This window comes from Zootoca vivipara, chromosome 10, assembly GCF_963506605.1.
Source record: "Zootoca vivipara chromosome 10, rZooViv1.1, whole genome shotgun sequence".
Classification (NCBI taxonomy): Eukaryota; Metazoa; Chordata; class Lepidosauria; order Squamata; family Lacertidae; genus Zootoca; species Zootoca vivipara.
Genome location: NC_083285.1, coordinates 54,850,342 through 54,862,778, shown reverse-complemented (window position 1 = coordinate 54,862,778; position 12,437 = coordinate 54,850,342). Strand labels below are relative to the sequence as shown.

The following is a 12,437-nucleotide window of genomic DNA, read 5'->3' as shown; positions in this document are numbered from 1 at the left end:
CCGCACTGGGAGCAAATAATGGAACTATGTCCCTGCTTTTACCTATGCCTCTACATTTTGCTCTTTTTCTAATCATCTTATGGACTGTTGAAAAGTTTTACAAGGAAACCACATGTAGCACTACAATTCCATTGTTAGAAACTGGGATAGGAATGCTAGGAGCCTTGTGGCTCCTGGGATCTAGGTTGTGGACACCAAAACAAAATGTCTAAACACCATTTGGGGGGAGGGGGCTGCCCCACTACCAGACCAGGCAGCCCTGCAGCAAAAAATAAAAAATGCTGCCAGGCAGATCAGGGGTCTGCAGAGTAACATCTTTTGTTACCACATCTTTTGCTGCTGTGCTGCTGGGCGAATCAGGTGTTTGCCAGGTGTAGTGCCGCAAACAAAAGACAGGTGTCTTTTGCTACTGCTGTGCCCGGCAGACCAGCTGACTACACCCAGACAGGTGGAGATGCTAGGCGCCAAGGGTGGCTCCTGGACATCTCCATCCAGTTGCAAAAGGCCCAGCTAATTTTGAATTCTGAATATAACTGAGAACATCAGCTACCTCTACCAAAGCTGGAGAGCACCTTTAATACACTCTAAGTTAGTCCCTTGTACTTCCCAAGCTACTGGGCAAAACAAAACATGACATTACTTTTCCACACTGACTCATCACATGCCCATTTAAACTGGTATTCAGATGAGAATAGCCACAAAGCAACCCAAGCTTTTCTACAGAAAAGACACCAGTCTGCTAAGATACCATGTTGGTGCATAACAGTGGCAGGTTTCATAGAAAAGATAGAAGAGTGGCTGTGCCAGCGGGACTGCTAAGGGAGGGGACGGATTGTAAGAAGATTGGGAACTTTTTCCAATTTTAGATATACAAGAAATTCATGCAAGACCACATTGAGATCACATGTAGTTAATTGAATATGCATCTGTGTCACTGTGTATCCATATCAGGAAGCCACAACCCATGGCTACTGCCCTCCCGTGAGATCACACACAACTATTTGTGCACAATTTACATGCAGTTTCCTACATGGAAGTGCTAAGAAAGTTATGATAGCTGATAACGGTATTTAGGATTTCCCCCAAACAAGGGGATTAACAATAGAGTCTGAAAGGAATTTTACTCTAATTGCTTTAATCTTCTTTTAGACTTTGTCATTAATTATGTTGGCCCATGAACTCTAGAGTCAAGCTGCAAGGTACTTTGAAAAAATCTCTATTACTTTTTTACTAAGCTATTTCAGTACTGGTTTGAGCTAGATGTAGGCTGCTACAAACCATTAAAGGAAATGTTAGAAGAACTCATGATCCTAATGGAAAATAAAGTTAACCCCTTCCTCCCAACCCTGAGGCAATACTAGGCAAGGTAATTTAATTTACTCCAAGCATCTTATGAAATGCAAATTTCTGTTATGTTCCCCAATCCATGCTTAACCACTTCATTCCTGACTATATAGCTTGCCCAGCTAAACTTCAATTTTAAATACCAATATCTAATCCAAATTATGGTTTTTTTCTCCTTATCAGTATTACAGCTTGCTATGCCCTAGTAATGCACACAATGCTCACCCCTACTTAGTGGTATAAACACATTTTATGTCAGGATTTCTCAGAATACTTTCCATGCTTTAGAGATACTGAATTTTACTACCATAGTCCACATTTTGTGAACCAGAACTGCAGTACTGTCTTCATCATAACAGCTTTGATCCTGCACAACCAGTTTGACTCTCCTTCCCCACCTTCATCCCCATCTTTGACTTTCCAGTGTATGTCTGGGAAGTTTTGTTCTCCAGTTTATTCCTATCAATTGAATAGCCATATTATGATATTGTGTGTGTGTGTGTGTGTGTGTGTGTGTGTGTGTGTGTAGTTACTTCACAATGTGCATCTTCATAAATCCAATATACTGGTAGTTCTCACTAATTAACACTGCTAGTCATTGTGCTTCCTTAAACATATCCAGAGGGTGGGCTGAACTTGTTGCCATGCTGGAGTCAGTATGTGAAAGGGGGAATTAGGCGTAAACATGAGAGGAGACAAACAGTGAAGGATGAAGTAGTGAGTGGGGTCAACCGGTAGTGTAATACACAGTGGAAAGTGGAAGGAAGATCAGCGATGATGTGGAACAGTGCTTATGAAGCAGGCACTGAATTCCTCTGATAGCTGGCTGCTTCTGCCTCTGCCTCTAACCCAACCCCCATCTCTCTCTCTCTCTCTCTCTCTCTGAAAGGTCTTGGGACATTTCAGTTCCATTCTGGGAATTATACTCTGTGAGATCACATTGTGAACCTTGGTTGGAGTCCACTTCAGGGACCACTGGGGCTGGAGCAGGATGCAGATCCTGTACTGCTCATGACTGAAGACAAATGGTGCAGTGTCTGTGCATGGCCATCTACCCAAATGCACACAGGCACTTGCATGGCCCCAGGGTGGGTGGGGGTGACAACCTTTCAAATGTCATGTAGATCCGCCCTCTTTCTAATGCACTAATCCTGGCACACTGCTGCCTCAGAAAGGCAAAGGGCTGCAATGTGGATCTGGCCCTGGAGTGAATCTGAAATTACTTTCCTGGTGTTTGGATTATTATATCCTAGCCTAGTAAATCCAAGTAATCAAACAGGTAATCATCAGCAGATCCCTGAGGATTCACAAATCAGTTTATGAATTGGTTACAGTAATTTTGTTCAGAGGGAGGTTACCTTCATGCAGTGTAGAGACAGGCAAGTCTCAAATATAGTTCCACTTTAGGATCTCCTACACATCTTTGACTCCACAGACCAAACCTATTTCAACACTTTACAGCAGCTACCCAGTACTTTCATTAATGTGTTGCTTGGATGCATGAAATGCACTATGCTACCTTATAAAGCCCCACTAAATAGACAGATTAACGGTTTATTTTGATTGCTAGAACTGAATGTAGGGGGTAGAAACTTTAAAAATGCACATGAACTAGTCCTGTGATGATTTGTCAGTTGACTTGCAGATAAATGTGTGAACTTCCTCCCTAGAAAGTACAGTCATACGGAAGCTCCATCTATAATGTTTCATCTGTGATAGCTGTTTGCATTAAGTGGGGAAAACGCATGCGGGAACTGATCATTCTAAAAAACCAGATTAAATATATTCAGCCCAGTTTCATTCCTAGACAATCAGTGGCATTATATGGGCAAACATGTACTAAAAAAACGGCCAACAGTCAAGCTAGACAAAACATTAAATTCATGATGACAAACTTTTAAAAACAGTTTTTAAAGACACAGGGAGATCACAACTGCAGAATATCGGGAGGAGAGATTTAATTCTTCTCCACAAACATTGCAGTACCAATGAAGCAGGTATTGGCATTAATGGCACCTTATGGGAGGGGGAGGGAAGTCAGCAAGTTAAATGCATTCACACATTTAAATATTAACTGTCTTGGCCCTAAGTTCAATGAGGACATGGGTCAATAACAAAATTCAGTGCTATAATAACAAAGTGGAATAGCATAATAGATAAGATGGTCTCTTTATATAGTACAGATTCAAGAACCATCAGGAGCAAAACACACTCAACATGTTTAGGCCACCATTAAATAATTTAAAACTGCCATAGACCTATGCAGTGTTTCATTTTTTTAAAAACCCCACTGAACTAGAGCCCTTTGGCTCTTCAAAGTCAACTGCGAAGGTGGCCATTACTCTTGAAATGATGGAACAAGCTCTCTTGAACGCTATCCATTCTGGCTGATGAAAGCCAGGTGGGGTGGGGGTGGGGGGCTGATCAGGTCAGTCCAGGGTGTGGAGATCATGCCACTGTGCAATGAAGTGGGGCTTGCTGGCCTTAAAAAAGCAGTGGCACATTCACTCTTGAAGAGGTTTACAGTAAGTACCACCTGGTCACCAATACTCGCTTCTTGGGCAAGGTGGTGGCAGAGGAGCTGCAGGATATTTTGTTTGTTCATTTTGGTTTTTGTTTAATTTGTATACCACACTTCATAGATCATAGGGCAGTTTACAGCAAAAAATACAAAATGATAACACAAAATACATAGCGAGAAAAAGAAAACAAACCCATAACGCCCCCCTCCACAAAAACATTTAAAAGGTCATAGATTGTTTAATCAGCCAATGGTCTGGTTACAGAGAAACGTTTTCATCTGGCACCTACAAGTATGTAAAGAAGGCACCAGATGAGCCTCCTGGGAACAGCATTCCACAAAACAGGGAGCCACTGCAGAAAAGGCCTGTCCTCATGTTGCCACGCTCCATACCTCTCATGGAAGAAACACACGGAGAAGGGCTTCAGATGATGTTAGCATGGTTTGAGTCGGTTCATATAGGGAGAAGCAGTGTTTGAATACAAACTATCTGGATCCAGTTCTATCTGGAATCAGGCCTGATTTGGTGACTAAATCAGCCTGTGTTGCCCTGATGACCTGTACCAAGAGCAGGGCAAGGAGAATGCATCTCTGGCTCCTGCTTTTCAATCTGTTGATAATTTTTGATACCACTGACAACAGTATCCTCCTTGACTAGTTCTGTGAGGTAGTTACTGGAGTCTTCCTGAACTTAATGGGATTTCCTCCTGAGCAAACATCCATAATATTGGGATGAAAATCTCAAATAACAAGGTTCTTAATGAATGAATCCTAGAACTTAAACATAAAGCCTAACATTTTAAGACAGATGTGTTATTTTAAGATATGATTCTACAATTCTATGTATATATTAGGTTGTCCATAAATACAACCTATTGCCCATGTGAACAATTGAAGATAACTTCATACAATTATCGAAACCTTGGAATCACTGAAATCACTCCAATTATCTGAATCTACCTTATTTTCCACACATAGTCTGTGGAAAGGAGCACTCTTATCTGGAAATTCAGGGCAATATCTAAAACACTGAACCAATTAATGCTGAATTGTACCAAACAACCCTATAGCAAATACAGAAAAACCTGCATCACCAGAAGAGCTATGAAACAAAAATGCTAGTCCCATATAACAGACTCAGGCCAAGTTTGGACATTGTGCTGAACCAGGCATGGGGAACCTGTGGCACTCCAGATATTGCTAGACTACAACACCCATCATCCTTTACCATTAACCATGATAGCTTGGGCTGATGGGAATTGACAGTCCAGCTACTTTGGAGTAGCACAAATTCCACACTCCTACACTATACTGTAGTTTAAGTGACATGAGCAAGCTTAGTCTCACACATACATGATCTCTCCCCTCCTCCACACAGCTGAGAGTAGTCAGATGCTACCACTTCATCATTATTTGTCACTTCATCCAGATCAACAAACTGCTTAATGTTTGAAACAAAGCCAACTTGTTTCAAGGAACATTAATGTTTACCAGATTGGATGGAACAAACTAGTTAAGCCAAAACTTTCAAACCTCTGCCCAGCTGAGTGAGAGAAGAGGCAAATACAAGCCTGAGGATCACCTAGGCTCATTCACTTCATGCTAAACTATGGTTTAGCCTGACGTTCAAAAACAGCTTCCATGCAGAGGTTTGAAAGGTTAAAAAAGATGCAGGAAACTCAAGGACAGTTTGTCCTTTAACAAGTACCAAACTCCAAAACAACTTGTATCCATTCGTGGTTAAGTATTTAGTGTAGCCTTGGGGAATTAGCAATAAACCTGGATCTTTTACACACATTTGTATGGAAATACAGGAGGCCAGCATACCTAACATTTAAGCCCCAGGAGCTCTGCATACTTCTGGAGTAGCTTGGAAGTTGTATTACTCATTGTATTCACAAAGGATTAAAATAAATTAATTTTGCCTGTACAGTTACAAGTCTGATTTCTGATCTTCAGATCTTTGCTATTTGACATACAAACACTCATGTAGAGAGGCAAGACAAAGTAAAGGGGAAACAATAACTATCCTGATTTCTGAAACTGCATTACTGGTAGTTTTGTCTTGCTTTTGGTTCTCTTTATTTAGCTCATGTGAATAATGAAGTTGGTTTCCCTTAAACAGTTTCTGCTGAACTTTAATAGCTTTTTGCCCTGCTCAGTTGTAAACCCAATAGCACCATTCCTTTTTTCAGGAACGTTACAGAAACACTACTTCCTATGAATGAATTTAAAAGGCAAAAGTGAATGAAATAATAATAATAATAATAATAATAATAATAATTTATTTATACCCCACCCATCTGGCTGGGTTTCCCCAGCCACTCTGGGCGGCTTCCAACCGAATATTAAAAACAGTATAGCATCAAACATTAAAAACTTCCCTAAACAGGGCCGCCTTCAGTTGTCTTCTGAAAGTAAAATAGTTACTTATTGCCTTGACATCTGCTGGGAGGGCATTCCACAGGGTGGGTGCCACTACTGAGAAGGCCCTCTGTCTGGTTCCCTGTAACCTCACTTCTCGCAATGAGGGAACCACCAGAAGGCCCTCGGTGCTGGATCTCAGTGTCCGGGCTGAATGGTGGGGGTGGAGACGCTCCTTCAGGTATACAGGACCGAGGCTGTTTAGGGCTTTTAAGGTCAGTACCAAAACTGACCTTTAAAGTGTTGGGATTATAGTCTCTGATTTTCTTTTCTAACTTGACCCTTCATGTTGTGGGTTACTGGTATGCCTAAATCTGCAATGTGTATGCCACCCTGAACCAAATTTGGCCTGCATACAAGGCTTGGTGTTCCCCTTTCCAACTTGCCCCAATATACCAAACAAAGCTTTCCCTCTGCTCTGCACAATTACATCCACTCTATTATTATTATTATTAATCACCCAACCTTACCCCTAAGGTCCCAGAGTGTGTCCAAATGTATCCCACTTTAGTGCACATTTCATAGCCCTCTGATGAGGGCAACAAGGGAAATTCCACTCTAGGGTGAAGGTGGGGAGGGTGTGGGGAGCCAAACCCCTAGGCTACCCCACCATCAAAATAAGATGCTGCTCACTGGAGTCTTGAAGTCACCAACATGAGAGACACCAATTTTCAGAGTTAAAATTTCAGTACTACAAAACATCAGCTAAAAGAAAGAATATAAATACAGACTTTAATAAAGATCATTGCATTCTATTCGGTTTATTATTTTAAAAGGTAGGCTTGCACACAGTGTCATCAGTGTGCATGGTGCTTTACAGAGGAAAAAGACAGCTGGGTCCCTGCCCCAAGAAGTTTAAAATCCCACACAAGCAAAACAATAGAGGGAGGAAGTAGAAAAATGTATTAAATTCATTTGCACTTAGGCTTAGCTTCCATAGATAATGTGGTTGTGTCAAAGGCTTCCTAGAAAAGGTAGACTTTTGAGAAGGAGTTTGAAGTGGGGGGATGCAACATCCTATAGGTGGCTCAGGGAGGCAGCTGCAGTCAAGTAACCAACAAGGAAGAAAAGGCCAGAATAATTCAAAGGCTCTGTTTGCAAGGGAGTGCATGTCCCACCCAGGCCTAGGTGAGACCAGCTGACTAGCCTTAACTCCAACCTCCTTTGTGACTGAAATGGAAAAAATCTGCTGCCTGTGATAGTGCTGCTGCACTGAGAGAAGCAGCTCCTTCCCAGAGGGATTATCTCAACTGGCACTGGTTGGTGCTCTGATAAATTATTTTCTAATACGATGAGTTAATATCAAAGGCACTGTTTATTGAACTGAACTGAAAACAGGCTGAATCTCGCATCCATTTTCATCAATTTTCCTCCGAAGTGTACTAATTGTGGAGACACACTATTTCCCCCTGAATATGATAGGCACACTTCACTACTGAACTCAGAAAGATTCCCTATTCATGTGCAAGGCTATGAATTTGCCACACTCAAAGGAGGCCATCTCCTGGGTATTTCTGCTCGAGTCACTGTTCTAAGGAGTGCAAATATAGAACAATGAGTCATGCAGACGCACATCAGTGAAGCTTCTAAGTGTGGGTAGTTTTCTCCATTTTGGTTCCCACCAATTGGGGGAAAACATGGGGTGGAAACCAGCCCCATGCAGAGCTTATCTGAGGCCTGGAGTGGGAGTCTTGTTATAGTTATAAACTCAAAAACAAAAAAGCAGCTGGTCCAAGGTTGCCCCCCTAGTCAGCTTAGCCCTCCAGGGCCCGGAGAAAAATGTACCCAGCTGCCCTCCCCCATCTTCATGGACCTGGTGGAAACACTTGTGCTCAATCTCAGCTACATTACCATCTTGGATTTTACTAATGATCTTTATAGCCATTGAATTCTCCCTGGGTGTTGTTTATTGGAGGGGAGCTTCTTCCCCCCACTTAAAGGTTTTTTGCTTTAAATTTTTTTGCACCCCCCACAAACCTCAAGCTTACCCCAGTCTGTTTATCGCTCCTATGAGGACGGTAGCTTTAGCTATATTTGTGCAAGCTTGCCAAGACTTGAAACAGGAATGAGTATATTTCTACTGGACACCAACGGAAAATAATCTTTCCTTGAATGGTAGGGCAAAAGTATTTTAAACTTTTACTTACAGCTTGTATAAACAAGTATTTAGAATCCTAGTTAAGCAACACATGCCTATAATTGTTTCGATCTGTAACATATTTGTTCAGATCAAGAGCTAATGTTGAATTTAATGTTTTGTAATAAAGAAAAAACTGACAGGGTCAAAAGATTTCCACCAATATCCAATATTAGTTTGGTACAGTACCTGGTTATGCAACTTTTCCTGAAGGAGTGCCAATGAACAGTAGGATTAAATAACTGATTTCTACCTGAGCTTTAAGTGTGGGCTCTTCCTCTTTGCAGCATTCAACCTCTTGCATTTCATGTAGAGCTAGGAAAGAGAGCTTCCACATTTTCCCAAGTATGTGCTTTCTTTTCTTTTTCTCTCCTGCAAAGCTACCCATCCTCTAGCACTGAGGGAAGACATCTTTTGTTAGCTGTGGTAGGAGCTCTACAATTGTAGAGGGTTATAGGAGACTTACGCTGGTCACTCGACGGTAGATCTGTGCAGCATTTTGACACTCAGAATAAGGATATTCAGACGTAGCCATCTCAAGCATACACATCCCAAAAGCATATACATCAACGGATTCATCGTATTTCTCCTCATACATCTCGGGTGCCATGAACTCTGGGGTACCTTAAATTAAAAGAACGATTCAGACTCTAAATGTCTCAAAGCGAGCAGAGGCTGCTGGCGTTACTCACCGCAGAAGGGAGTAGACGGGTAGACCTGTGAGAAAAGAAGAAGTGGAAGCAAAAAGAAGAGGGAGGACACCCTCAGTCACTCTGTTTCATCAACGTATCCCATGGGTCTTCCATTGCAAGGCCTTTGCAAGAAGTGAGGAACCAACAGTTAAAGGTTTCTATGTTCACCATTTATATATATTATAATAGAACAGAATCAGGGGGAACATATGAAGATTTTAGTCATAATGGTATATGATTGAATCTCGGGTTGAAGATAAATGGAGAAAAATTAAGTAAGAGACTAGCTAGACTACAAACCAAATACTTGTTAGACACACTTACCTTTCCTCCTTGTGAGAAAGGAGGTATGAGGCTTGTTTCAGCATACCTGCCTGCCCTCTGCTGTAAAAAATTAGTACTGGAAAGAGTCCACAGCTAGTCTCTGACCCGTAACACTCCATTTACTTCTGTTTAGTGTCACTTTAAACAAAGCCTTGCAATGAAAAACCCTGTGTTTATGAATAAAGGCTGCTTTAAAATTAATTTTTCAAAAATGTTCTGCAAAGGCCACTCACCAGAGCCCTTTTTACATACTTACCATTTCACCTGCAGTACATTTTATAGGCCTACTGCAGATACAGGAAATAGTGAGGGACATCCTACAGGCAAAAATACTCAGAAATATAGAGAGATTGAGTTATAGGCACAGAGGGCGAGATTCAATAAATCCTAATTTTAAAATCAATTTGTAGGAGGTGTATTATCCCTGATGTATCAAACCAATGCACCCTTCCATTTGACAGAAATCTGCACTATATGAATCAGAGATATGTAAGAGCCAGAAATTATACCAATAAGCAGAGAATTATTTCCTGCAAACAAACCAGATTGTATGCAAATTTACCAATCAATCACTTTTTACTTCCCTATCCATCTTCCCATGATTCAATGGTGTTCCAGCCTTAACTGAAAGGGAGCATACTAATTCAATTGTTCAAAAAAATATGGCAGTTTTCCAATTGAAAGTTGATCATAACATATGGAAAAGAGACTGCTATATTAAGGAAGTTGGTCATTTCCCACTGAATATTCTCCCCTTTCCACTAACATTAATTGTTTCTAGACTGGCTGGAAAGCAGGAAATGTTTCATTGTCACAAAGGCCAAGATATTTGCAAATGTGAATTTGTATTGTTAAAATCAGGTATTACAAATTCTGAAAACAGAACTTCAGAAATGGCTGTAGATTGCATTCTAAAAACACACACTAGCAGATGCAGACTAAACAGGACCATCTTTTCCCTTGTTAGCTTGCATCCTTCACAAAACAAATAGCAGAACAAAGCTGTTAAAACCAATTATCTGGTTATAGTTTCAGACCAGCTGACAAAGCTATTGTAGGATACTTAAATGCAGCAGCCCAGAAATTTTAGGTATAAGGCAGAGGTTTGTATTTTTTAAAAAGAATTTTCAGACAAAACTCTGTGCTTCCCCTTAATCCCAGTTCAGAACAGTTATTTCAAAGGATGGAAATACTTTGGTTTTATCAAAAGTGTTCTGCTAAGTGAAAGAGGCTACACACCTTGAGAAGATTCTTTAGGAGAATACTAATATCAGGGACCCATATTTTATGAGACCTAAAACTCAAAAATTTTCAGGGCTGAAGCTTTTTTTCATTTCCTTTTTTTGCTTTGTGAGAATTCGAAAATTCTATTAGGCAAATTTTCAAGTACAAACTGCTAAAACAAAACCAGAAGCTTACCTATCACACTCTTGGCAAAGGAAGCCCGCTTCAAGGTTGCCAGACCCAAGTCTCCTATCTTGACTGATCCTGTGGGGCCAGTAATAAAGATGTTGTCACACTTCAAGTCACGGTGGATAATGGGAGGAGTACGCGTGTGCAAGAACTGCAAACCCTTCAGTATTTGCCGGCACCAGCTTCGCAGTACTTTGATTTTCATCACTTTAAACCTTTTTAGGTACCTAGGAAAGAGCCACAGGAATAAAAATAAGCTTCAAGCTTCATCTTGAAGTCCATGCTGTTGGAATGCCACAAGTGAACTATAAACGTCAAACAAACAGCTCGTAACAAAAGCAGGCTTTCATATGAGCCAAACTCCACACCTCCAGAAAAAGAACATAGGGCAAAGAGAAGTATTGGGAATACAGTCATACCTTGGGTTACAGATACTTCAGGTTGCACGTTTTCGGGTTGGGCACTGCGCTTTGTGCATGCGCAGAAGCACTGAATCACCACCCGTGCATGCGCAGACGCGGTGCTGCGGGTTGCGAACGTGCCTCCCGCATGGATCACGTTCGCAACCCGAGCATCCACTGTACTGAATACCAGTCTTCCTTTTCAGAGGTACAGTAATAGAAACTGCACAGCAGTGCTCCTTCACAAAAATAATAACTACACCTGCAGCATTTATATAAATCAATACACTGAACTGATTGTCTCATGGGTTATTATCCAGGGGCCACCAATCTTTCTGAACCTGTAGGCACATTTGAAATTTTGAGAGTGTGGTATAGGAGCACCCCACCTCTGGTGCTTTTCCTCAACTCCCTTCTCCAGAAAATACATGCATGTGCACATGCTCACATAAGGACACACACTCTCTCTTTCATATTCTTTGGGTTCTGGGTAAAAGTTGAGATTCAGTAGAATTAAAACAAATCTTTTTTAATGTGCATGACTTTATGTGAGGTTCCCCTGCACCAGTAAAGCATTTTTAGTAGTAGGTTGCACAGTAAAAATCACAGTGACAGTGCTAGCTAGCACCACAAAAACATGCCCAAGGCACAGATTCCCATGTATCTTCATGACAACAAAGTCACCATCAAATCACAGAACACATCTGTGACACAGGTGGACTATGATTTGACAATAATCTTGAGGTGATCCCATGTACAAATTATGAGGTTCCATAAGGATTGACACCTCAGATTTATGTTGCTGCTCAATAAGCTCTGAAAGTCAATGAAGGCAGATATGATCTGTTATTTGATTTTGATTTTGAGGGGAGCCGGGAGTAAATAACCTCTGAAACAATAAATGCAATTTCAAGAAAATCTGTTTTACTGGATCCATGTGTGCACACATGCTTTTTCTCTACTGACCCTGGCAACTCTTCTTTCTCTGCTGGCCATTCTTCATTCATCCCCTCAGTATCCTAGAACAGGCATGTCCAACTCCCAAGAGACTGTGATCTACTCCCAGTATAAAAAAAAACTGGCAGTGATCTACCTATTGCCAGCTTTTCTGGGGAGGGAGTGGGCCAGAGTTGTTGAGCTCTTTTTGAGGAAGCTTCATCAGAGTACTTGAGCTTGCAGTT

At 41.2% G+C, this 12,437-nt stretch overlaps 1 protein-coding gene across 11 annotated transcripts in view; it reads right to left on the bottom strand.

Moving 5' to 3' along the window:
• The window catches only part of WNK1 (WNK lysine deficient protein kinase 1), a 117,727-nt gene that overhangs the window by 57,005 nt on the left and 48,285 nt on the right, over positions 1-12,437 (bottom strand). For all 11 annotated transcript variants that reach the window (XM_035127436.2, XM_060279974.1, XM_060279975.1 and 8 more), the window contains exons 3-4: positions 10,862-11,082; positions 8,893-9,050 (exon numbers count right to left, since the gene is read on the bottom strand). In XM_035127436.2, coding sequence (XP_034983327.1) covers positions 8,893-9,050; positions 10,862-11,082 — 379 coding nt within the window. The remainder of the gene's footprint in view (positions 1-8,892; positions 9,051-10,861; positions 11,083-12,437) is intronic.